This window comes from Catharus ustulatus, chromosome 21 (genome assembly GCF_009819885.2).
Source record: "Catharus ustulatus isolate bCatUst1 chromosome 21, bCatUst1.pri.v2, whole genome shotgun sequence".
NCBI classification, from domain to species: domain Eukaryota; kingdom Metazoa; phylum Chordata; class Aves; order Passeriformes; family Turdidae; genus Catharus; species Catharus ustulatus.
The window spans coordinates 5,209,169-5,236,420 of NC_046241.1; the positions used below are offsets into that span (position 1 = coordinate 5,209,169).

Genomic DNA, 27,252 nt, shown 5'->3' on the forward strand with positions numbered 1-27,252 from the left:
TGTCCTTGAGCATTAGCCCAGGAAGAGTCTGGCCCCAAAGAGCATAAGTAAACCTTAGAGAAAGACATGGAGAGAGGCATCTCTTTATCAGACCTTTATTAGCAGACTGTTCCCTACATGAAGAATCCAAGTTAGATTTGCATTATAACAATTTGTGGTTACAGCTACAAAGATGGTTGTCATTTTGCATTGATTTTTGCATTCTGATATTCATATTCTCATTAGGCCACACTGGTAGGAAGGAGCCACTGCAGAATTTATGACAGGTCTCAGGAAGAGGGGGGTGGGAAAAAATAAATCATATCACTAATCCATTGTTGGTTAGATTTCCACGTGGCTACTACTGACAGCACAGAAAGTGAAGGCAGAGTCTCACCTGGGAGACTCTCCATGAACCACCAAAATCTGTCAGAAAAAAAAAAAGCAGCTGTTTGAGTGCTAGCAAATCCTTTTCCAATTTTTCACACACATCTCCACAGTGTCCTCCTGCATGTGATGAGCACTAGCTCATCAGCAGGGTCTGCTGATTGAGCCTCGAAGCACAACTGCAGCAGCTCGTGTCCAAGTGCAAGTTTCCTTCCATCTCTCTGGAAATGTGTATTGTCTTTAGTCCCTGAGATTTCTCTCTTTCCCCCTTACCTAAACACTCCCCCAAGCGCTCTTAATTAACTGTTGTGACATCCAACATCCACAGACCTTCCACTTCCCACCTTCAGCCACCCACCCAAAGCCTTTCAGCCGTGCACAGAGGCGATTCCAAGCTAAGGCAAGCCTGACAGTGCACCCTCTCCCCAAGGTCCTGCTTCCTCATCTGCTCCTTTCTCTCCTATGGCTTCTTGCTACAGAATTTCTCTGGGCTGAGGTCCTCCAGCAACAAACCCAGACGTGGGAAAGGCAGTTCAAGCCCCAGAGGGCAGGTACACCAGTGACTTTAGCATCCCTCCCCACGACTCAGCTGTGTGATGAAAAAGAACTAATAGAGAGCTTTTTAAAACAGGAGAAATACAAGCACAGTAACAATATTTAAACAAACCTATAAAAATAGTCTGACATAACTCTGTTCAAATAAATACAAAATAAATATGCTTTAAGCAGTAAAACAGTGGAATGCAATGCTGGTCCATTTTACCCAAAATGAAAAATTGGGTGAGGATCTCCCAGGTCTCAGAAGCTGGATCCTATTAACTAAAGCAGCCCATAATGCTATCAGAGAAATTTTAAAGCCATTTCTTTCCCTTAGCTTTATGAAAAGCACCCTTTGAAAGACAAGCAAGCACATCTTCAGGACTGAAAGCTCACCTCTCCCAGTGACAGCCCCTCTCCCTAACACCCCTTCCCACAGCAGACATTCCTGACTTGGGGCCTCCATCACACCAATGGAAACCTGAACATGGATCTACCAAGAGGTCTAAAGAGATAAGATAGCAGCATAGGCACGGGGTTTGGAAAAGGTGCACGAGCTCTCCTTGGCACCAGCAGGATGGAATTCAGAGGTCCATGCAACGCTGCACAGGGGCTCTCATGTCGTGCTGGGAGCACAGCTGCACTGGAGCTGTGAGTTATTGTGTCTTTGTTCACTAAAGCCATGCATCACAGTGCCAGGCAGCCCAGGGCTCTCCTGCCTTCCCCTTTCCAAGCCCCTGCAGAGAATAAGACAAGCCAATCCCAGCATGCAAAGGATACAGGCATGCAGGCTCTAGTCTGCTGCTTCTGTTAGTAAGTGCATCTTGTTAGTGAGTTTATGAGACACACTTTAAACCTATAAAAAATAAATAATCCTAATTCTTCATCAGGCTGGCTTAAGCAACCTTCAGCCTGGCTGGATAAACCACTGCCCACCAGCCCTCCAAACCAGTATAGATCAAAGTTACATTTCATGTCAATTCTTGGAAGCAGAACATGAATGTCTCCCACCCAAAGGAATATTTGTAAACATAACAAGCCTGGTGTGGCAGCAGCTCCTACACAAGGTTTGTACAAATTTAAACAATGGGTAGGAAGTTAAACAACTGAATGGAAAAAGCAGCTCTCTGAATGGAAAAAGAAGCTCTTTCAGCAAGTCAGAAGGTGCTCATCTGTAGGCAAACAGCTCTGTATAGGCAACATGCTGAGAGCAGACCTGTAACCCAAATCTTTGCTACTCTGTCATACTGCTGGGAACTGACCTCAGCAACTCCCACTGCAAGATTTCCCAGGAGTTCAGCTCCTGGTCTCCCAAAAGGCCCAAAAAAAAGGACCCTGTGATGGTTTAAGTGGAGCTCTGAGTAGCAAGATGGCAAAGGACACCAGATCCTCCCCTTCCCCCTTCCTTACTGACTCACAATCTGAGATTTCACAGCTTTGCTTAGTCAGCTTAGTGTCGACACATTCACAGAATGAGAGATGGCTTATATGTCTTGGGATCACATCCCAAGATTTCAGAGTTCTGAGTCCTCAGCATCTCCTGGTCACCGTGAATCCACACCCAGAGTCATCTTCAAGTTCTCATACACCACGTAGCTGATGCTCACAGCTGGGATCACCTTCATAAAGTTGGGCGCCAGACCCCGGTAAAGCCCAAATGCTCCCTCTGTCTTCAGAATGTGTTTGAACAGTCCCCTCATGGTCACTTCAGGAGCACCCTCCACTGAAGCTGCAACAGGGAAAGCCACAATAAATAATGCAGCCTATATGGTGAAAACACTTTTGTTTCCAAGAGCAGCTCTGATCCATGTGCTTTCAGATGTTCCCAGAGCAAAAGGTGCTTCGTGGGGGACAGCATGAACTCCTCAGCTACCCATTCCGTGCTCCACACTGCAAGTATTTTCTCAAACTGCTCTGCAGATGCCCTCTGCCCAGAACTGCTGATCTGAGCAGAACAGAACCTCTGTCCTGGAGGTCCTTGGCCACAGAGGTGAGAAGGGCAGCACGAAGTCCACCGTCCCCTTGCAGCATCACAAACAGCCCACGGCTCAGCGTGGGCCAGCCGAGGCTGTTGTTGCAATGTTTACACTAGAGAACCTTTAGCCTTGCTCAAAAACAAAGGCAGGAGCTCCCACTGTTCCAAAAGTTCTCACCTTGGGCCTGCATGCGCGTCCTCACGAGGGCCAGTGGGTAACTGGCAAGTTGTCCACAGGTGCTGGAGATGGTGCCACAGGCCAGCAGAACAAAGACCCCAGGGTCAGCACTATTAACAGCATAGCGTTGTAACCAGGTGTTTTTTAGTGTCTGGAAGGAACGAGCCCAACATTAGCAGGGAAGAGGCAAGCAATGGAGTATCACATTTCATGAAAGATCTGGAGTAGAGGCCAGAAAGTTCCAGGCAAGTTCAGCCAGAAGCTTCTCAAATCTTTTTGAGCTGCTAATGCTGTACTGCCTGGGGAAAATCCCTCCTTTAATGTTCTGCTGCAATTTTCTCATGAGGAAAAGAAACAAGGACCATGCATGATGCTGACTATGGTTTATGAACTAGAATCATCATACTGGATTACCTTTTAAGTCATTTTTGGGTAAAAAAATACATTTGTGCCCCATAAGGCTGTTCAAGAAAGCTTTGATAAATTACTTAAACTCCTGTCATGACTGACAAGTCTGACAGTGATAAGGCCACACAAGCAGCACAGCCCTACGATAGGGTAACAATAACATAAAACATAATATAATAGCTGTAAGGCTTAACCTAACAATAGGTTAAAGGCTTCATACCTCATAGACTGCCAGGTCAATACCAGCATATGGAATGATTCCCAACATGTTGGGGATGTAGCCTTTGTAGAAGGCAGCCATTCCTTCCTTTGCAAGGATGTTTTTGGCACAATCCAACATGCCTGAATATTGTCCTGTCTTCCTTAGAGCCATCCGTGTTTTCAGAACCTAGAAGACAAGAATAAATAGCATTAAGGCCTACAGAAGAATCAGGAGGAGAACAATATACAGACACAGTCATTCTCAGGAGCACAGCAAGTGTCCTGCAAGCAGTAGTGCTTGGTATCACCTCTGAGAGTTCATTAAATATCACAGTGCTGGTGCTGTACCCACATCTTCCCATCCCTGCCCCTACCCACAAACCCTCCTGGGCTGGACTCAGCCTCCTGCCTCACCTCCATGGGGTAGATGCTGCTCTGTGCAATGGCTCCAGCCAGAGAACCAGCCAGGAGCCGCTCGTGGATCCTCAGCATTTCCTGGTCAGTACCAATGAACCGCTTGATCTGCGGAAGCCAAAACAGACAGACATTGAGCCTCCATTACTTCCCTTTTCTTTTCAGCTTGTCCTGCTGCAGTCACAGCTGTCTGTGCCCTCACCTGCTCATAGGCCATGAACTTGATGGCTGACTCGGGTGCAATCTTCAGCACGTTGATGCCATTGCCTCTCCACAGTGACCTTGGGCCACCCTCCCGGATCATCTGCGTGAAGCCGCCGATGATGCACATGTTGTTACTGCGCGAGGCGTGAACCTGGGGGACAGGGACAAGCCTGGATTAGTTCCAGTCCCCATTACGACAGTGCAACGTTTTTCTGTAATCCAGGGACAAAAGGGCGCTTTTTTATTTACCCAGAGATTTGCCAAGGCTTTAATCCCTTCCAGATAACTTCTACAATAGGAAAGCAAGCTTCTTTTCTTTTTTGCCAAGTCTAGCGTTAACTAATCAATCTAATCAATAGCTCCCTCTGGAATGGGAGGAAAGGTTAAATAGGCAACTGTCTTGGTTTTTTCCCATACCTAGCATAGGATCAACTACCCATCAACTTCTCAGCTGGTTCCAGAGCAGGTGCAGTGACAAAGCAGGCTAAAATCCAAATTTTCCAACTCCTTTTTAATGCTGATAATAGTCAATACAAGCTCTGCCAATTGACCATCACTTTCACTTCAACTCTCATGGCCTCAGGATCTCTCAAAGGAACACAGGATTTTAATCTGTTTCACCAAAACCCAAGTTTTCCATAAAACTGTCTTACTACTAACAATTTTGACATGTCTGCCTCCAAAAAGATTCTCTGTACTTTTTCTAGTCAAGGAATTATAACTTTTTAATATGACTCTGATCACTCAAATAATTCAAAATGCTTTTAAAAATAGCAATAAAAGAATGACAAGATGAACATTGGCCAGAGTGCTGCACTGTGTTGACAAAACATTATCACCTCCCAGGTAACCATAAATATTAAAGGCATCTGCTCAGGTGTTTAAACAAACTGGAACTTGTCAATCATACCTGCATGAGCACTTTCAAACGGTCCAAGGGAGCTGTGCAGGTTCTGGACACGGCACCTGCACCTCCACCTGCAACCAGATGTCTCCACCACATCCCTGTCTGCCTCTCTTCCACTGTGAACTCATCAGGGACAGTCAAATTCTCTCCCACATCAAAGATCTGCAAAAGGAGAAGGTGTTGAGAAATGTTGCATCAGCCAGTGATCTTGCTGAAGTTTTACTACTCTTTATTAACGCCAAGTGCTGAAGTTCAGGATGTGCTTATCCAAGCCAGCAGCTTATCTACAGTAGCCCCTAACTGCTGGGCCTGGCCACAGGAGCTGCCACTGCTAGAATGTGTCACAGGGAAAACTCATTTCTGATTTCAAGATTCCTCTCCAAGAACCTGGCAACTGCTGAACATTTGTCTACATCTAAATACCATGGGTTGTATTTAGTAACAAACTGACCAACTGCAGGCAGTTGCATGACAAAAAAGATGAACCTCTCCAGAACCTTCCAAGCTTGCAGCCAGTTAAATCTCATTACATACTATTCATGTACAGATAACTCCAGAAAGGATGGCTGCCTGTGGAATCAGATTCTAGTTTTAACAGGTCCTGAACCAGCTGAGGCTGGCCACTGGCAGGAACTCCTGGAGGCGCACAGCGAGAGAACACCATCTCCCTGCAGTGCTGCAGCCGTCATCACCTGTGCCACCAGCTGTGACAGTGATATCCAGCAAGATTAGAGCAGAGGACAGGAAGCAATTGAGCTTCCAGGGCTCCAGGGAAGCTGTGAACCATGAAGAGAACGAGGAGGACTGCTGATAGCAGCTCCTGGGGGCAGGACTTGGACCAAGAAGCTGGGCAAAGACTAAGACCTGTTATACAGGAGCTATTTCTTACCGTGGAGTGCTTCCAGTACAGAATGATTTCAGGAATGTTCTCCACGGGGTGCAGCAGGTGATAGTCTCTCCACTCATTCCAATCAATTGTCATCGTCCCATTTTTATCCATGCTAAAAAGATTGATCATCAGGTGAGTACAGACTCCCACTGGGTGACAAATTCCTCCTCCCCTTCCCTTTGATTATCCACTCCTACGCCAAGAAGAGCCTTGCAAAGCATCTACTAAAAGACTTCTAAAGAGACAAGACAAAGCTAGGAAATCATCTGTTCACCAAACAATGCTGAGGTAGAAGTGGGCTCTCTCTCTCTTCCCCTCTCTCTCCCTTCTAACTAGCCCACAACAGTATTTGCAACCCCTCCTAACAAATTCAGGGACATAACTGACACTGAACGGAAAATAATACTTACTAGGTGACAGGACCCCAGAAGTGTCCCGTCCTTATTCTGACACACAGGCAAACAGACAGAGGGAAGGTAGCAGAGGAAAAAAAAGAGGAAAAAAACAGCACAAATAAGTGGTTGTTAACATGTTAGTGCCACATGCATAAAGCACTTAGCATTTCCAAAGAGCAACTGCACAGTCCCTCTCCAAGGCAGCAAGTTTAGGGCAGCAGGACAATCAGACAGAGATGCAAATCAGCTCAGGTGCAAGCACTTCCTCTCAACAGGTCAGGGAGAGACTCTGACAGTAAGTCTCAAATAAAGCATTATGATTTTATAATTGTATGTCAACTCACAGGGAAAAATCAAAATGGAAAGTAATAGGAAAAAAGGGAAGAACCAAAGTCTCTGGAAAGTGCATACAGGGGAAAAAGAGACAGGCTCCATGTCCCTATATTTCTTTCTAGTTCCCTCAACATAAAACAGAAAAGCCAGTGGAATCTTCACCTCTTCAGTATTTTCTCAGCCTGCTGTTCAGAGATCTTGACTCCCAGGTCCCGGAGAGACTGGACAATCTCCTGGGCATCGATGCGGCCTGCAAGGAGAAACCAGTGAGCTCAAGGACTCCTCTTACAGGATAACATATGCACCAGTTCACCCATGAGCAGGATATAGCTGCTTACCATCGTTCTTTTTATCCAAACTCTTGAAAACCAGTCTCAGCTTCTTTTCATGGTCTTGGAGATAGTGAACAAATTCCTCAAAATCCAGCTGTCCATCCAGGTCTTTGTCTCCAGCCTTCACAATTTTCTGTTCGGAAAACAACCAAGAACTGTCAGTTCCTTTGTTCACTCAGACAGATGTATCCTCCACTCCTACCATGTTTAAATAACATTTCCCACACAAGTTTGACTTTTTCTTAGCTGACAGAATTGTATTTCTTCTAAGACAGCTTCTTCTGAGTCACCTGATTCCAACCGTTTCCCAAAGTCCATTACACAGATGGAATGCCTCATGGTTTTATCAGGGATATTCTGCTAGTGTCATGTGTCTAATATCAGGACTGTACCTTGATTAACACCTTGCAAAGTCCTTGTGAAGGTTCAGGAACTAAGTATGAGTCAATAGACAAAAAGTGAAGCAGAAAGCTTGAGGTTACAAAAAAAAAAAAAAAAAAAAAAAAAAAAACACTGAACAGAAGAAGGAATTTCGTGCCTACTACAATCCTTAGAGAAGTAAGTTCCCTCTGGCAGTAACTAACTCCAACTAGCAAAATCCTGTCCAGCTCTAGTGAACACAGCCAAAGATAAAAACCTTTGTGAACTGGTTTAGGCACCCTGAAGCTATGTGCTTTAATTACACAAGTTTCCATGAGATGCATATAGAGTAAGAATAGGTTCTTAGTAGGACAAAGTTAAAATCAAGATCAAACTGTGCCAGCCATCTAGGACAAGGTAAATGACTAATTAACTCACTGAGGCAGTAGCCCATGGACTGTCCTCTCTAAGAGCACATGGCTGCACTTTGACAGGTGAGGTGATCTCCACACTGCAAGAATGTGGCTCAGGGAGTTCCTATCCCCCTCCTGGTTCAGCCACTTGCCTTTGACAGCTTTTAAGTCTTTTCCAACATGAATCAGTGAGCAATACTCAATGAGGTATGAATCAGTCTGGTGCATCACCCAAAGTTTTGTTTTAGTTATGGTAACATTTAGGTTAACAGCAGATGGGTTGTTAAAAAAGCTCTGAGCTGAAACATGGGTTAACCCCTTGTTCACCAGTACCTTGTCTAATATTTAAGCTTCAAAGTATTAGGCAAGCCTAAACTCACTGTGATATGTCCTCAGTCTATGACTACTAATCCCTTTCATAAGCCAGAAGTCTTTGTTTCAATGTCATTTTAAATTACTTCAGTACTAAATAATTTGCTATTGAAACGCTCTCTGTCACCCACCAAGTGCTGTCTCTTTAGCCCTAATGCTATGAGGATTATTCCTAATCACTTTATGAACCTTAAATAAGAAAGTGCTGTCCCAGCTGCCCTGACCTCCAAGGTATGCCCAGTATTCCCAACCTGCCATTTATCATATGACCGTTGTGAAGTTCAGATGTGACCTCACATTCAACTTGTAGGCTAAATATAGACCAACACCCCTCTCCTGTCAGCACACTGAGCTTCAACAGCTGAATCAGGGCTTCCCTCTCACTGGCAACCCCCAACCAGTTGACAGGCATTAATAATTTGGAGGCACTGTAAGAGAGAAGTGACTGTGCAACTGCTCCCTCTCTCTCAGCACACCCCAACAACCGCACAAATGCACCCTGAACGATCAAAGACCGCAGGCAATAAAAGCTTTGCCCTGTTCACCTTCCTCCCCCACAATCAGCACAAAAACACTCCCTGCCTGACAGTAACCCACAGCACACGTGTGAGGGGTGAGAAAGCCAAGCTCCCAGTATCTTCTCTGGAAGTGTGAACAAATATCTGCCAGCACCTCTTCACTTTCAACAGCAAACGTGAAACGTGGCCATTAACAGCTACTTTGGCTGCAGAAGTTCCTGTGGTCACCTGCAGTCACAGCCCCTGCAGCACACTGGGGGAACCCACACACCTTCCAGCCTGCTGTCCTTGTCTCTGCAGAGGCATAAAAAGCCTCCCCGCTTGGCTGATCAATAATCAGCTCTCTGGGCTCTTGACAGCCTGATCATGAAAAAAAAAAGTAGCAGCAAGATGAAAGCAAGAGCTGTGACACATCAGGATGGAGAACTCCATGGATTTAGTACATATCCCTTCTGCAGCAAAGCAAAAAGTTCTTGCATAATCTTCCCCAGCTCAGCCCACCCACCCCAGCTGAGTCACACAGAGCTCTCCTCATCACAGCACACACCTGCTCATCTTCACCAGCTTCAGCTGACTCTACATTACAGCCTGCTGTCAGAAAGAGGCATGTGGAAGGATGGAGAAAGGAGGAAGAGGATATGAAATGCTGTGTCTGGACAGACCCATAGAAGCAGAAGACTCCAGACTCATTTTTTCTATTTAACTCACATCAAGTGGTTTAGACAGTCTTACAGGCACCAAGAATTCACACAATTCAAAATAAAAGAATCAAAAATAAAAGAGTTCACTCCACGCGGGTTCAGCAATCCCTGCCAGAGGGCACGAGAAGTGTTTCTATGCTCCATTCAGTTACTACAACAGAGCCATCAGGAACTTCTCCCCCTCTCAGAGGAGCCACTAAATGTATCAGACACGATCCCTCACTCCCTCCGTGCCATTCCCCTCTCACGGCCATACCTGCTTCCACTGGCGGTAGGTGGAGAATTCCTGGGAAGGAATGAACAGGCTGAGTCGGAAGATGGATTTGAGTTCGGCCGGCAGCCCCTTCGACTCAAAGTACTCAAACTCCGTCTGCCTCTCCCCAAACACCGGCACGTACAGACAGAGGCAGAGCATCTTTCTGAGCCCCAGACTCAGCTGCCCCGCTCACTCCGACCAGCAAGGAAGGGGAGTAAAACTGAGCGATTCCCCGGAGCTAATTTCAGCAGCTAGTGGAGAGGAAATGCCAGCACGTCTCATGACACATGCCTATGAGCGAGCCCGGCTCCGGCGGGATTGGCTGCACAAGCCCTGCCCTTCTGCTTAAAAGGGAAGCCGGGGCTGCTCGGTCCCACCCAGCCGATACAGGGACACGTGAGCTGCCCCATTGCCCAACACCTGGCTCCCAGCGAACCCAGGTACCTTGCATCACACCCGCTGCACTTAACTCTTACTGCTCTCTCTTCACCCCAAACGCTTTGGCCAATGGCCAGGAACTCGCTTGCTGTGCCTTACATCCATCCCATCACTCCTTTTCTGATCCTGTTCTCACCTCTCTGGGGATTTACACAGGTAGCACAGTGGGGACAGCCTTGATCACAACCTCTCCCATCACGCAACACAGGAAGACTATCACTGTCTTCCCAAAAATTATTTCTTTAAAGTGCAGTAAGAACAGAACGCCACTTACTGCTTTAATGCACGCCTAGGATAGCCAGCTTAAGCAAAAGTTTTCCGCTTTTACAAGGTTATTTTGTTAGGCCAGAGTTGACTGGCTTTGTTTGCAAGTTCTCCTGAAACCACTTGTGTCAGCTAAGAGCAGACAACCCCTGCACACAAAGATCTCTCCCCTCTGTAGCACTCCAGAGTTACACAGCAGCAATAAAGCCTGTGGAGGTTTGTCATTGAGCCAAATACAGAGAAAATCACCCAAAATCAAGGGCAAGCTTCAAAACAGCCCCAGCTGCTTCTAAGCCTCCTAGCTAAGCATCCACACAGCAGTTACACCAGCTTAATATTTTTCATCCTCTTCTGATTCCAATTAAACATTGCAGTCAGATATGTGCTACAAGATGTGTCCTGGGCAGAACAACATTTTCCAGTTTCTATCCTGGACAGTTTAACTGCTTTGTAAGCGACTTCCTGAGCTCTCATTAGGAGTGAGCCAGGCTGGAGGGAGTGTGGCACAAGCACCATTTAATGCAGCTATAATTACAGCTTTCTGACAATTTGGTGGAGTTTGAGGTACAGGGTAACACCTAGCTCTCCAGAGAGATTACCAATGTGCAGCAGGCAACAATGCAGCTCAGGACAGAATCACTGATGGCTAAGATGAATTTTAAATAAAATTATAGTCTTGGTATTAATCAGAGAGAAGCTACCACACAGGGAAGATGCAAAAAGCCATAGCCAATAACCCAAACACTGTAATCTTGTCTGCACTAGAAGTAACAAAATATTTTTGCTGAACTGGTTCAAGCCAACCAGGATAAGAGCCTTCCCCACTGCTGCGGACACAGCAACATTTTCTAGTGTTTGCTGTATTTGAACAGCCTGCTGGCAGAGCAAAGTCCAACCAGCACTCCCCTCCTCAGGCCCTTATGCACAGGGTGCCTCTACATCTTTGCCGTGGTATTTTGCTCTCTAAAGTAAAGCTAAGGTCTGTAATGAGCTGCTCATGGAGCTGCACGTCAATCACACAAACTGGGAATATTTAATCTTTGGCTTCATTTCAAGGTTTTTTTGCTTTTTATTTTTTTTAAAGTCTAATGGAGCACAACTCACAGCAACTCGGTACCCTTGGGAGTCGTGACCTACAGTGGTGTCCTGTGCCCTTCCTGGGCCACCTCGCTCACCATGGCACTGTGGCCAGGTTACCTAACCAGGCTTAACCTACTCCCTGCTGACGTCTCTCTGCATGAAAACAGGATCTTCTCAGGGACTCCAGATCCTCTTAAAGATCAGCTGCAGCAGCTCACTGCATGCATGCATGCCCACAGCACACCCCAGCCTTCCCACCGAGCCCAGTCTCACTGCAAGCATCGCCCCAGTGACACCTACACCCCACTGTCCAACACCAAACACCCCCACCGAGGGGAGCAGGGTGGGTACCCCCTGCAACAGGTAGTAAGTGAATAAATCCAACTCAGATTTGCTTCACAAAGCCTCAAGATCCTCCGTAGTCCTTCCCACGAGTTGCCAAGCATCACTATTATAGCTGCTTGGCAGCTCAGTTGCTATGCCAACATGATGCAGATTTTCCTAAGAAACTCTGTTTGGAGTTGGCAGCTAGAGACAAAAGGCAAAATCGGCACATTTTAGGGAAAAAAGCCCTACTACCTACGTCAGAGGAAAGGAGAAAGCTAATGAGGTTAAAGCTGATTTTAAGCAGGGTATTAATTACAGGACAGTGGGCTAAGAAGGAGAGACAGATTACAAATGAAGTTTATACCAGCAATTCAGGTTATAATGACAAAGGGAACTTAAGCAAGTATTAAGAAGTTTTTGTATTTCAGCTTAAAATCCTGGTAAAGCTGGAAATACTCAAGAGCCAGGCAGCTCTCCAAAGCTGCAGGGATCAGTGGTGTTGGGACACTGGTGTGGGGTCACTGCCCACATCTCAGCACACACAAAGCCAGTCCCACTGCCACAGCCCCTGCAGCAGCAGCACACTCAGCCCAGCGCTTTGGTGCCAGCTACAGACAGTACATCCCTCATTAGCACTGTCTATTCCTGACCAAACCAAGGACAGGGCACAGAGCTCAAATGAAATCACTCCTCCTTGATACTTCCATCCACCAGTTCCACCACTGGAACTACACATTTCTGGGCTATGTGGAGCCAGCCTGGCTAATACCCTCTGCAGTTTCCTTGATGACAAGAAAAGTGAGCCATAAAGGAAGGCAAACCCAGTTCTTTCTCCCTTCAGCAAATTCACTTTCATTTTATTTATAGGATTTGGTTCTTTTAAATGCTGCATGAGTTACCAGTTTCCATACCCTGCCATCCCTGCTAACCTTTCCAAGTCATTTGTACTCTTCCAGGCATCTACTTCATCACTGGTTTACTACATCACCTCCAGAATGTACCTCCCTGTAAGGGATGGAAAGATGCAACCATACAAGGAGCAGGAAAGTATGCTGCTTAATTTTGAATTTACTTTGCTAAAAAAAAAAATAGCTCTAAAAATACCAAGTAGCAGCAAGCGTCACAGTCACGTAACATCCTCCTTCAGAGGCAAAACAGCTTTCTGGGCTCCAACCCTATTGCTAGAAGGTTTCACTGTGTTCTGCTGACTTGTCTTTTTTAATTTCTGGAAACTAGCTTATAATTAATTGGACAGTACAGAAAGTCCTCACAGAGCACAGAGAGAGTACAGTGTATGAAGGAGGGGAGTTAATGATTTAAGAGACCCCAGCAGAGTAAAAAGCTGCAACAGGCAAGGCTTTGCCAGGGGAAGGATAAGAGACCAGGCACAGCAGAGAGCACTGTGTGGTACTTGACATAAAGGTAACCAGGAAAGGTGACCTGTTCCTCCAACAACACATGGATCCAAAGTTACAAGTCCAGATGGTGACATCAAGGGCAGATCATGCTTGTCTCCTGTGTACACAGATCCAGGGCCAACATAACACATTTGCAACCAGTATTTTTCTCCCCATATTTGCAAAAACAACCTCATGTTGAAACAGCTTTAAACAAGCAAACATCTGAGGAGGAACACAGCAATAACAAGTGAAAATAGAAGAACCAAGGGCAGGAAGCCCCTCCAGTCAAGTTTATCCATGCACATCAATTCCTTACAGAAACCCCAGTACCAGGTGTGGTATTTTGTCTGGTTTTAGAAGAGAAGTAGTAACAGGAGATTTTATAAAATGAAGTGGCCTACCAGTCAAGAGCCTGCTCCCAAGGTTACAGCCAGCCAGTGGCAGAGAACAAAAGCCCCCACATCTTCTATCAACACCAAATAACACTATTCACTCACAGTGGTTTATTATCTATCCCTAAGGCTGTGCCAGACTTTTCCCAACACTTCTCCTTCAGACAGGTAACTGGTACACTGATATTTGATCAGGCACAAAGAAGTCATTGCATCTTAACAAGTTACTGTCCATCAGCTGAGCCATGGGCTGGATGAAGCATAAGCCAGCCTGAACTGCAAGGTGAAACATATCTGCATAATCCTCAACAGAAGAGCTTTACCCTGCATTTTACTTTACAATCAGGGCAAGCTAAAATTACACAGTCACAACCTCCTGGCAGAGTGGCAGTTACTTCCTAACATGCAATAACTCCATTTTACCACATCCTTATCCTCTAGGTATTTCTCCATTAGCCAATCCTACAGTTCCTATGGAGAATTTCCCAGGGTCACACAGGAAAGAGGAGATTGGTATCAGCTTTCAGAGAAAGCTTCATTTCCAGGTGTGAACAGATGGACTCTCCCTGACTGAGAGACCATTGTTCTCTAGAAGACACTAGAGATTTTCAGCCCTATAATTCCAAGGTTTTCATCACCACTTCCTTCAGTTCTGAGCCTCTGTCCTTCTTCAACCTCTGTGCACCAAAGTCCTCCTCAAAATGCGCATGCTCCTTTTTCAGAAGGGGATGCACAGTGCTAACTGCTAAGGATAGAAATGAAGGCAAAAGTCCCTGCAGATTTTACAGTCTGATTCAAGCAGGGAGTGGCTTCTGCTCCACAGAATGTGAACTGCCACCCTGCTTGTTTCCATTCAAAACAGCAGCAGAACAGACATTATACCCCTCTACAATTTAAACCTGTTCATCCCTCATTTCAAAGAGAAAGCTCACAGCAACAACCATGCCAAATTTCCTGTCAAATAAGCTGGATCCTGAAAGTCACAAACCCCTATCCTTGCTGCAGCCTTCAGTATCATCCCCACCTCCAACCCTTCACAAGCCTTATGCCCAACTCCTTCCCCCCTAATCCTGGGTCACACCCCTGGTTTTAAACCACATGTAGTCAGAGCTGACTGCACCATCGTCAGGGGAGACAGAACAGCACTCCCTCCATTAAATAAGCCAGAACTGCAGTTGGCCAGCACTGGGCTGGGAGCTCCGGCACTAAACTAAGCAGCTTTTGTTCGCCTCCCCCCAGACAAAGCCTCACCATTTATTCTCTGCCAACTGAGCGCCCCCACCACCTCCCCACTCTCCCACCCCCTGGGAACTTCCCATCCTCACGCAGATTTTAGTCTCTCCCTTATGCCACCCGCTCCCCAGGGACACACTCTACTCTCTTCCGGGCTCTGCCATTCAAATAATACAGTCGGTTACTCATTTGCTCAAAACATGCAAGTTTTACCAAAGGCTCGCCAAATCACCAGAGACTGCCTCCAGAACAATTTAGGATGCATTTGATTCTTTGCTGGTCTCTGGTGCAGGGGTGGGACTCGCCACTAACCTGCATTATCATTCCCAGTCCTCTCTGTAATGCTTTTTACAAGTTGACCAGGAACCCTGGAGGCCCCCATATTCCCTCTTGCCCCTAAACAGCATTTTTCTCCCACACTTTGAACATCATGTTTGGAAGGTTAGATCATCTCCTCTCTTCAGTCACTCCCCTGCCCCCCACCCCCTTCCTTTCTAGCAAGCACACGCGTTAGACCCTGCTCCCTTTTCCTGTTCCTCTCCCCCCTCCCCAAATTCACACACACAGCTACTCACACACTCCACCTGCAAAACCCCTTCTCCCAGCAGACCACACACTCCACTGCCATGTGCACCAACCCCTCCTCAGGCCCCTGGATATCCCATTACCTTTGGAAAATGCTCTGCGGGTCCAACCACCAGTAGGATAGTTGGTCTCCTTTCAGTGGGATCAGTCCCTCTGTCCTGTGTCTTCCCCAACACCTTTGGCCCTTTCTCCCCGGGGCCTGGAAGTGGGGTGGTGTTTCTGGCCTCATCCTCTTTTTCATCTGCAGGACCTTGGCATATGGCCCTGGGAAGGAAGCTAGACAGAAAATGCCACAGGGTCTGCAGCATTGCTGCTCCAGCGAGCATCCCAGGCAGGGGAACCCTGAGCGCTCAGGAGCTGCCCGCTGCCAAGGATGATGTGACTGCACTACCAAGCACCCCCAAGACGGGAATCGGCACGGCAGCCAGCGGGAGGTTCAACCCAGCGACTCCACCGGCTCCGATTCTTTACAGACCGCTCCTGCGGACGCTTCCTGCCTTTTGAAATTGCTGCTACTGCAGTCGTGCCTGGCCTGACAAGCAGCTCATTGTACCAGAGCCTCAGAAATCTGATGGCAACAGACAAAGCACAAGCCCCCTGGCACGGAGAAGCCGAGACGCTGCGCTTTGGAGACTGCTAGGACAGAGAAGCCGAGACGCCGCGCTTAGGGAGGAAAAGCTAAAGATGAACCTCTCCGAGAGGAGCTTCTCAGAGCGCTGCCACCCGAGCTGCGCCTCCCGGCCGATGGCAGCGGCAGCCCGGGCGAGCAGCGATGCTGAGCAGCGATGCTGAGCACCCGGGCTGCGTCCCCACTGCAGCAGTGCCCAGCCAATCCTCGCTCCCAGCACTGCGCTGCTCCGGAGCTCGGCAGCGCGCGCAGCCGGCCGGGAGCGCGCCCCGGGCGCGGGGTCCGCCCGCAGAGGAGCGAACGCGCTCCCGGCCCCGGGGAGCCTGGCAGGGCCCCGAGCGGGGGAGGCGCTGCCCGGAGCGATGGGCAGCGTCCGGAGGATGCGCGGCTCCGGCTGCAGCTCTTTGTTAGGGCAGCAGATGGTTGTGCAGAGAGAAGCCGGCTTTGCCCAGCCATGGCCGCATTAACCTCTAAGTGCACTCTCTCTCCCCAGTCTATTATAGTCTCAGCCGTGCCTACAATAGCTCTTTGGTGCTGCATTGTGCTGCTGCCGCCTTGGGCTCCCGGCACAGCGATTACGGCCATTCATCACTGTGAGAGCTGTGCCTAAACCAGCGCTGGTTGGCCGAGCTCTGCTGGAGGAGCCTTGAACCACCTAGCAAAGGTAGGATATTAATAGATACCAGCACAGGGAGGACACATGATATTGCTTGGATTTCTACAAGAAATGGACGCTTTCCTCTGCTGCCACAGCAGCAGTTCTTCATTGATTGGTGAGGCTTTGATACCATTGATTGGTATCGGCCTCCCACCAGAAGCCACCCTGGAGGAACCCAGCAGCATTTTCCATTTTACAGTTCATCAGCTCACTTCACATACTCCACAGAGGGCACTGCATGCCTCACTTCCAAACTACTGTGACTCTTCCCTAAGTTCGGGAGTTTTAATAGGCAAAAAAAAAAAAAAAAAAAAAAGAAACAAAACCAGTACAAACCCACAGCTTCCATCACCTGGGGCTCCCTACCCAACACAGCACAGCAAGCAAAGTTTTCAGCTTTCAACTTCCGAGAGTGACAGACTGCAGGACACTTCTGGTGTACAGATATTAGATGTGAAAATACAATCCAAAATCTGAAAGGTATGCAGGCCTTAAGCAGCCAAGTTGCACATAAATTTTGAGATGAGCATCACTTTTGGGAATTTGCTATCATTGAATTCCTATAAAGAACCTAAGTAATGGAAAAAGTGAGACAAGTACATAGAAGAGACCACACTAAAAAAATTCTTCTGCAAATACACCAGAATTACTTAAGAAGAAAAAAATGCTTTTTAATCACAAGTCTACGTAGAGTATGCAACAAAGTTTTTTATCTTAAAATTTGACACATACCAAACAATGACCACACACAAAAAATTTACAAAATTATGAGGCAGTAACACTGGAGTGAGGGTGTGGGAAAGCCCTGTCCCTCTCTGAGGAATAGCAGAGTCTGGTTCTGGTTGGGATGCAGTCAGCAGCTCAGGCATAGGCAGAACACACTGAGGAATTCTTGTCATGCCTCCGTTACCCTGAGCTGCTGCCAGTCATCACAGCTACAAGCCCAAAAGTTAAACTACTTTCTAACACATAGTGAATCAGATCCTTTAAGATGACATTTGGAAGTTTTTAATGCTCTCAAGCCAGAGGAACAAAGCAGATTTTCTGAACTGGGCACAGTTCTTCAAAATCAGCTTCTATTAGCCTAAGGCTGTGGTTTCACAAGCAGCTGTGAACTAATCTGAAGCTTACTGCCACTACAAGTCATCTCACACATCCACTTAAGCCCTGCACTTACCTTGCTCCTCTAACAACCTCATTAACCCAGCCAAAAAAACTGCAGAGCTTTCTGCAGTTGAGGCTACTCATGGATGGGGTCCAAAAAAGTGTGGAAAGGACATCTGAGCTGGCTGCAGCAACAGGCAGGCTGCCCTGCCACTCACACAGCTACAAGTCATGATACAGAAGGCAAAGCACCCAAAGGAGAATTTGAGATTTGTCCTTTGGTCACTTAATACTCTCAAGGGGTCCCATTTAACAGCTGATGTTACCTGACACTGTTATAATTGTTCCCCTGCATTAGTATTAACATTTGTGGTGTGTGCACATCAGTGACCCCCATCTTCCTTTGTTCATGCAGAGATTTCATAAGAAAATAATCATTTGTGCAAGAAATTACATGCCTGGGGTGTAATTAAAGCAGAAACTCAGCAGTGCTTCTTTGGCCTCTGTCCTCACTAAAGGAAACCTCAGGGGAAATTCTGCCACCACACTGATTCACACAACTCCTTGGGAACAGACAATTTTCTAATCATATTTAGGGGGGGAAAAAAAAGGCATTTATTTTACCAAGTGGGAGATTTTATTAGGTCAGAATAATAAACCTAGTAACAGCAAGATGATTATAGCTAGAAGGAAGACAACTGCACTCCTACAGGGAATCTGTAGGGAAGTACTCCTCTACCAACACCACCATGAAGCCAATCATTCAGATATTTAAAAAATGTAATAAATACTGTGAGTCCAGTACTGCCCACCTGTGAAAGGTGACACAAAGGAACATGAGGAGCAAGAATTCATTTTTTCTAGAAATCATGAACAAACACCTAGGCCACAGTGAAACAGCTTTCCCAACCTCAGCTTCATTAGGAGACAGCTATTCCTCCAATTCCAGCCATTTACATGATCCAGACCTGGGATTGAAGGCAGAAAAAGCAGGAGGGCTGATCTGAATGCTGGCCCTCAGCCAGCACACCAGTCACTGGGGACAGAAGGCGCCTGTGGCAGCTGGCCTCAGAGCCCTGCACCAAAATGGGTAGTCATTAGATAGCCTGAGCAGAACTGACAAAGAGCTGTAATATATCCAAATGGAGACAAAAGAGAGAAAAAAAGCAAGAGACTGACATGTTTTGCTTAATTAAAGTATTTTCCTCAGTACTGCAAGCTGGCAGAGGGAGGCTCTGCATAAGCCATAAAACTAAGGTATCTTGTACCCTTTTCAGCCACATCATCATACCTGCTAAGACTAAAACTCCAGTTTTCAGACAGACACTTGCCTTTTCCTGGCTGGTTTACCTGGCAGAAATTCACTTTTGCTTTAAGATGGTTTCTAGAAGACTTTTGAGTAAGTGCACAGCGTTTTCCTGCAAACACGTGAGCCTCATCATCAACTTGCTAATATATAAAAAATGTGAGAGGGAGGGTGAAAAGAAAGGGGAGCAGAGGGAAGGGAGTTGTGCTGGCAGCAATGACCCTTCTCCTCCTCCAGCACAGGAAGAGCTGCAGGCAGTCTCTGGTTCCTTAGGTGACCCTGCAGGAATGAGCAGTGACTCATCTCCTTTGGGAGCCTCCTGGAAGCACCCCAAGGAGCCCTGCTGCCTACAAGTGTGTGCCACCCAGAAATATCACCCAGCCCCAGCTGGGATGGGCCACCATGACTCTACCAATTACCTCTTATCATTTCAAATTTAATTTCTGAAAGAGGAAAACGTTAGTTATGTCACTACTTTGCACTTTTTAGAAAGTTAAGTTTTTTTGACGTTAACCCTGCACAGTGTTTCTCACACCATGACATAAAATCTCAGTCTTGGCCACTGCTGCTTAAATAATTAAAATGTCCAGTGACATTTAAGTACATTCATATATTAAGGTGACAGGGAACACTACAAAGCAACCCAGGTCTCCTTGTTACAGAAACCCTGGCACAAGGAATTAGCTACTCAAGCTGATATATTCAGGCATCCACAGCCAGTGCCAAATACAAAAATACAGAGAGAGCTGGCCAGGGAGCAGGAACACAGAGATATTGCCCAGAACAGAGAGTTTCACCAAGGTCATATCATATTATATGAAGAGCTGGGATTAACCAAGAGACAGGGCATCCTTAATACTCAGAAATTAGAAAAGCAACTTCTTGCTGCACTAGACAGTTAAGCAGGAAAACAGTGAGAAAGGATGGCCCTGCAGCAGCCCAGGCCCAGGCCTCCCCCACACAGTTCTCCTCAGGCCAAACCATGTAGGTTCACATACCAAGCAGCTTTGCCTTTCCAAGGAACTCATGATCTAAAAATTTCAACAATTTCTCTTAGAGAGGAATTCTCCACTTCAAACCACTTTAGCTGTCAGAAGCTTCCTGCAGCTTGGGAGTCAGAAAAACTCAGTTATCCCTGCTGCCCTCCCAAACAGAGATGAGTTATCACAGCTATGCTTCTCCACCCAAGACAAAGACTGGGCCATCATTAAACTGTGCTCATGTCCCACATTCACAGGGACAAATATAGCGATAGGACATGAACAAGAACAAAGACTCATTTCCCATTTGCTACAAGTAGGGCTGTAGGAAAAGGCTCCCTCCCCCTTCTCCCCCTCCTGACACTGTATCATGTTATATTGTGTAAAACCAAAGCCCAGGGCTGCAGCACCACCGTTTTGCAGGGCTCTCAGACAAAAGAACAAGTCCTCATTATGGCTTTGATGTCTTTTATTAATGCTCACCGACCATTTAAGGGTTCTGCTCAGTATTCAGCTAAATTAAAAATAAAAAGAAACAGTAAGCATGCTGAACTCTGGAGTTTTTTACCTGCCATTATCTCAGTGATCTGACAACTCCCTGAAAGGAGTCTTTAGTCACCCAGAAGCTGACCTCTTCTTTGAAGCAACCACCCCCTGGACAAGAGGAAATGGCCTCAAGCCACACCAGGGGAGGTCCAGGCTGGACATCAGGAAGCATTTTTTCACTGAAAAGATTTTAAGGCACTGGCACAGGCTGTCCAGGCAGGTCACCATCCCTGGAGGTGTTCTCAAAACAACTTAGTGCTATGGTTTAGTTAATACAATGTTGTGTTAAAGGTTGGACTTTATCTGGAGGTCTTTTCCAACATTAAGTATACTAGTAATACATGCAGATGAGGACAAGGAGGTGTCCACTCCTTACCAAGGCACTGAGCTCTGGTCACTAAAAAATGCCCCCTCAGAACACACTGAAAAAACAAAATGCTGCTGCATATTCTACACAGGCACAATCAGCTGCTTTGGATGAGTTTTGTTGTTTCAGTCCACTCAGGCTGAGTGGTTCCTACAGGCCATTCACTTCCCTACAAAATTCAGAACAGACCCCATCCTGCAGGAAGTAATACTGTGAGGCCACATCAGTGATATTCAGGATGCCTTTCTATTTACACAATGCTGACATTTAAAATTTATATGCTCTAAGTTGTACCTACATCTCTCAAAGGTCAGCCAGCAGCCCTTGGTCATTAGCACTGTGCAAACAGGACAAAGGTCTCTGCTAAATAAACCAGAGAACGACCAGGTTTCTCCAATTTTCTGCAAGATAGGACAAAAACAATCCTGAAAGAACAAACATCCCTCAAGAGTTATGTATCTGGTCCTATATGTACGTAAAGCAACACTTGTCTGATCTGCAGTTGTTTGTTTATGCACAAGGAAAACACGCAGGAACAAGTTTCTGCTGTGCACATTTACATCTAAAACCTGGCTCCCAACACCGAGTGGATGCACACTGCCCATTTCATCATAAATCACACTAAGGCAGGGCTGACCAGAGACCAAGGCTGGGGTAAAGATTTTCACTGAGACTCCCTGGTCCCCAGCACCCCTCTCCTCCTGGTGTCCCTGCAAGACCTCAGGTCCTGGCAGGGTGCCAGCCTGTCTCCCTGACATTCCCTGTCCCAAAGCTCTCGCTGTAGGGGCTGCTGGCCAAGGCTATTAATAACCAACACTGCGCCCAGAAGTTTCCTTGTGCCAAACCCAAGGTCTGGCTTCTCAAAGTCTTTTCTGCAGCTGTCAAGAACTCATGTGATTGATTACAGAGTTCATTTGCGTCTTCAGCCTATACTAGACAAGGCAACAAACCCCAAATTCATACCAACTAACCACTCACCGCAGATTTGAAAGTTTTATCTACAATTAAATCACTGACTTACAGTTCTGCTCTTGCTCAAGTGCCTGAGAACAGAGCCTCCATCAAACCACACATCTCATAATCTACAAAGAGCAAGAACAGGCCTCTGCTCCCTACAGACCAACAAAATATGATCTATTTTGCTTATTATTTTAATAAACGTTATTCATGAATGTGTGACTTTAATTAACATGTTACTGAAAATGGTTTCACCTTGTATGAAACTGGTTTGAGGTAGTCACAAAGGGTAATTTTTTGGGATTAGTAAGGAGATGGGTGGATGAGAAGGTGTTGGCAGCAGAAGGAAGGCTATCAACTGGAATATCAAACTGTAACAGTATTTGTCTGATTCAATCTTGTGTTGCTCAACCCCTCATGATGAATTACAAAAGCCCAGCTAAAAGCTCCACAAGTGCCTCAGCAGGATTCAGGACACATACCATGAAAATGTGATAATGCATTAATGTATATAGGTTTAGAGATGTATTGTGAGATCTAAATGAGAGCTGGAGAGATATTCCAGTCCAAATTACAGAACAGAATTAGAATTTTGCTCTTTTTAATCATAAACTGACTTCTGCAACACAATAAAAACTCGGGTCCTCCAATTCCAGATGGCTGTGAACGGAAAACAGGTGAAAGCATCACACTGGAAAATGTTCCTGCTCCTTTTGCCCCTTACAGTTGCTAAGAATTGCAGTACATTGTGCATAGTATAAAACTGAGTACTCACAAGTGCTGAAGAATAAGAGTTCCAGAAACAGAGCCTGAGAGGAAGAATTAAATGACGTCATGACAGAAGATAAAGTATTGATCAGAAACAAGATTAAATTTTTCTATGACTGCAACTGCTACAGTAGAAGGAGTTTCTCAATCCATCCATGGAATCACTTGTGAAAGAGCTGACTGATCTATTATCCCAGAACGGCATGGACACAGCTGGAAGAGTCCAGGGACACATTTAAAATGCACAGTTAGTCAGAAGAAAGGCCTGAGGCAAACAGAACACTGCAGAGTCCAGCTGCAGCAGCACAGCTTTGCTTCTTCAGTACATGGGAAAAGTAAAAAACAGACCTTGAAGGGAAGTTTGGACAGCCAGGACCTGAAGATCAAAGAGGAGATATGGGGTTAAGGAAAAAGTGATGAAAGCAGATTTCAGCAGCCTGGGAGCTGATATAGTTTTCCATAGGGAAGCTGATACCCAGGGAGCAATAACAGCTGCATACATGAACTTAGTATCACAAGACCAAGGAGGACATCACTGTTAGAGCAGAGGCAGAGAGGACATTTGGGACTGAAAAGAGACATGGGTTATGTTTTCTGTTTCTTAAAGTGAGCCAGTCCAGCAGAAGATGCTCAGCACCACTACAGGAGAGGCAGCTGCAGACAAAGTTCACCACTTCAGTCTGTCTCTAGGCAGCTGGGATTAATTCCACCAGTTCAGACTGTCTGGAACTTCAGCAGCAGAGATGAAGTTTTGGAATGGCAGTCCAGCCCTGCAGTTAATCAGGATCAGTAGGAAAATAGTTATATTAGCAAACACACAAATATCACCATGACACATTCTTTCAGCAATAGGACATCTCCAGATACAAAGTAGGAAGCAGTTCTGTTTCAGCATATCTCTATTAAGTGCATATTTCAAGCTCCACAGGTCTATATAAAGTCAGAAAGCAACAGTAACAGGACACTGACCATCCCAGAGAGAGATGAAATTTAGCAGTAAAAGACTATCCCTTCATACAGCAGAACAAGAAAGGCTTTTAAAAAATTCTTCACATGGTTATCATTTTACAGCCCAAACAGAGTGAAGTATGTGGATTGCTTCATGCTGACCAGTGCAAACAAGCATTTCATTACAAGGCTCACTGGTCTGGCACACTGTATTTGTCAATTGGTTTAAAGATAACAGCATGGGTTAAAACAAAAAAAAACAAACAAAAAAAAGAAAGCATCGTTTACATAAGAAAATTCCACCTCAAAGGACATCTGAGTACAAGCCTTTCTCTCCCCCACCACAGAAGGCCACCTCTAAAAGAGAAGGCAGCAATTTTCCAAGAATGCCACAAAGGGTTTTATCTCAGCAAGAACTCTCAAGCATTGAAAGAGCCAAAATATTGCTCATTTTCTTTTCAAGTTCAGCCCAAAAGTTATTGTTACCACAAGGACTTTCAGCCTACTGACGCAGGGAGATTAGCAGCTCGCAGCTGAGATTGGCGATAACCTCACTTTACGAGCCCAATGTTTTCTCCATCTGCTCCCAAATGTTGGAAGGCAACTCCCATATCAAATGCACTGCTGCATGGAAGGAAAAATAAAATGCACCAAGTAATTTACTAATCACAAGCAATCCATGTGATTTATGCCTAAATTGGGCCAAACACCATGCTCAATAAATCAGAAAGGTTTTCTATCTTGACACTTAAACACTTTCCTTGAGCGTGACCTCACATTAGTTAAGCATTGAGGTGCCATAATTAGCTAAGCTGGAGCAGAAAAAAGACTGACTTATTAATAGAACTGCTTTGGAAACAGGAAGTTTATTTGATTTCCCTAAAAATTGCATGACACTGAAGTTCACTAGCCAGCTGAGGGCTGTTCCCACATTTTTAACTGGAAGTTAAGAATTTCAAACTCTGCATCCTCACACTCAGTGGTTTTTACCCTGCTGAAGGGGATGCTCTACCATACCAACAATGCTTTGCAAACTCTAGAACAGTTTGAGTTGGAAATGACCTTCAAGAGCACCCAATTCCAACCTCCTGCCACAGGCAGGGAAACCTTCCACTAAATCAAGTTTCTTAGTGCCCCTTCCAGCCTGGCCTTGGACACTTCCAGGGATGGAGCAGCCACAGCTTCTCTGGGCACCCTGTGAAACAGCTGCTTCACCCCTCTCACAATATGGATGTGGAAGAGGAGTCAGAGGAAGGAAAGGGCTGAGGAACAATACTGACAGACAAGGCTTCAGCAGAAAGACAGGATTGTTAAGCAGCCTCCAGCCAGCGCTTCCCTCCGGCAGCGAGTTCCAGTCCCCGCAGAACGGTTCCTCTGTGCCGCTCCCGCAGCGCGCCAAGCAAAGAAACTCTCTGCTGGGAAGTAAAAACGCAGTTTATTTTAAAGTGCTTCCTCCTGAGCCTAGAGAGCATTAGGCTGGATTGAATTACATGCAAAGAAAAGAGAATGCAAACGGAGGCAGGCATGCAGGTGTAAGCACAGAATATTCTGGGTCATGAGGGACTTTTGCCAGAGGTGAAGGATTGGGCCCCACAGGTGGCAGCAGGGCAGTGTCCCAGGGCATGCACTGGTGATTTGTGGTACAATCAGATTTATATACCTGAATGCACCCAGTAGAAAACCCCCGTGGCACTCACAGTATTTTTAGAAACAGCACAACTAAACTACTCACAAGATCACACTGCCAAGGAATTCTCATATTTTGCAGCAGCTAGGAAGATGCCAACCAAAAAGAAGCATTAGAAGTTAAGATGCTGGAGATTCAAAGCTAGAAAGGAACTAGAAACTCTGGAAAGGACTGTGCATATAAAGCACTCAAACTGGGGCACCACTCCCAGAACAGGGAGAGAATACGAGCTGTCACTTGACTTAAGTATCTTTTCAGAAGTTATTCTTAAACTCTTCTTCCTTCCTGTAGGACTCAGGCACTCTGTAGTGCCACATCCCTGGCTGCACCCATGTGTTTATCTCCTATCTTCACATGATACTCAGCTTTTTATGGCCCCCGAACATAAAACACAAGCGACTAGGCAGGGAAAAACTGTGCAGCACTGAGGACAAGCCCATTCATCATAGACATGTAAATGACACTAATCACAGCTGAATAGAGCAGCATCATGTTGAACCTTGGAGCCCTCAGTGTACAGCATCACACAGAGCGGTGAGTACAAAAGGCTCCCTGAAAGAGAAAGCCAGAGCTGCATGTTTTGTACGCTCCACGTGCAAACTGTACTGTACAGTAGCCCCCCTATGTTCTAAGATATTTCCAAACTAATAAAATAAACGAGTCTGGCGTAAGCCATCCTGAGCAAACATAAGTAGCAACACGCTGCCAGACTCATATGAGGAACATGATGACGGAATAAATCCTGCACAATTACCCTGAGTGCAGGAATCGCTTCCAAAGGACCTTCCATTAGTGTAAGTCAGCATGCAAGCCCTGAGTCCTGAAGAAACACGATTTCCTTTATGGTTTTTCCTGCCCAAAATTAAGGTTTTAATCTTACTAATTACGGACAGCTACTAGCGGACATGCCTACAGGTATAGCAAGCAAGCTGACTCCTCCGGGTCTAGCGTGGAAGCCACAAGGGCGGCTTGGAGGCAAGGACCTTTGGGGAGGTCTCGATCACACGGCCCCGCTCTCGCTCGGGGAGCAGGACACTGAAGGGACAGGAGCTGCCATGGTGCTACCATGCCACCGCTGTCCCGGCGAGACACAGCTGGAAGGCCTTCAGGGTCCACGTCCTGCTCCCGAGAGGAGCAAGGAGAGGTCTCCAGAGCGGGTACGAGGGGAGCGGCCAAACCCTCCCTCAGCCCCAGAACGCGGCACCGCTCACCCCGCCGGGCCAATCCCTCCGCCCGCCGCCGCTCACCCGCAGATCCAGCTCGGTGCGGTGCAGCCCGAGGCGGCCCAGCCCCACGGCCAGATCGTGGATGCAGAGCGCGCCGTCGCGATTCACGTCGAGTTTCTGGAACAGGGTGCGGAGACGCCGGTCCTGCTCGGAGGCCTCGCACAGCGACCGCCCACAGGACCCCGCACTCCCCCCGCTGCTGCTGCTGCCGCCGCCGCTGCTGCTGCTGCTGCTCTCCACGGCAGATCCCTGCGGGGATCCGCATGGGCAGAGAACGCCGCTCACCACCGGGGAGGCGAGAGAGCGCCGCGCCCCCGGCATGACCGCGCCGGCACCGACCACCCCTCACGCCCGCGGCACCGGCAAATGGCGCCGCTTCCGCCTTCGCGCCACGAGCCGTCGCTGCCACGTGATGCCTCGCGCCAACCAATCACAGCGGGCGGCCGCCCTGGGCCACGCCCCGCGGCGCCACGCGGGGAGGCGGGCCGTGACGTCTGAGGGGACGCCCTCGCCTCCGCCAATCGGAAGGCAGCGCCGCGGGGCTTCTGAAAGTTGTTCGGGGAGCGGTGCAGGCGCGCGGGCCAAACCGCAATTGGCTG

General features: G+C 46.9%; 1 protein-coding gene across 6 annotated transcripts; it reads right to left on the reverse strand.

Annotated features, from left to right (window-relative positions):
• Nucleotides 1-79: 79 nt before the first annotated feature.
• SLC25A25 (solute carrier family 25 member 25) lies at nt 80-27,024 on the reverse strand. 6 transcript variants are annotated; one of them, XM_033077400.2, is made up of 11 exons: nt 26,675-27,024; nt 7,146-7,272; nt 6,970-7,057; nt 6,490-6,525; nt 6,080-6,191; nt 5,194-5,352; nt 4,282-4,434; nt 4,080-4,187; nt 3,685-3,852; nt 3,057-3,207; nt 80-2,632 (listed from the first exon to the last, which is right to left on the reverse strand). In XM_033077400.2, exons 1-11 carry the CDS (start codon nt 26,972-26,974, stop codon nt 2,448-2,450), a joined length of 1,587 nt encoding a protein of 528 aa, XP_032933291.1. In that variant the 5' UTR covers nt 26,975-27,024; the 3' UTR covers nt 80-2,447. The 6 variants fall into 6 exon arrangements, with proteins under 6 accessions (XP_032933291.1, XP_032933293.1, XP_032933295.1 ...); XM_033077402.2 differs by lacking the exon at nt 26,675-27,024 and adding an exon at nt 15,562-16,329; XM_033077404.2 differs by lacking the exon at nt 26,675-27,024 and adding an exon at nt 9,760-10,087.
• Between the last annotated feature and the right edge of the window lie 228 nt (nt 27,025-27,252).

Coding starts and splice junctions, on each gene's coding strand:
- SLC25A25 (XM_033077400.2), bottom strand. CDS start 26,974: ATGCCGGGGGCGCGGCGCTCTCTCGCCTCCCCGGTGGTGAGCGGCGTT. Junction 7,273..26,674: donor GCACCGAGCTGGATCTGCGG/GTGAGCGGCGGC, acceptor TTTTCCGAACAG/AAAATTGTGAAGGCTGGAGA. Junction 6,192..6,489: donor TTCTGGGGTCCTGTCACCTA/GTAAGTATTATT, acceptor CAATCTTTTTAG/CATGGATAAAAATGGGACGA.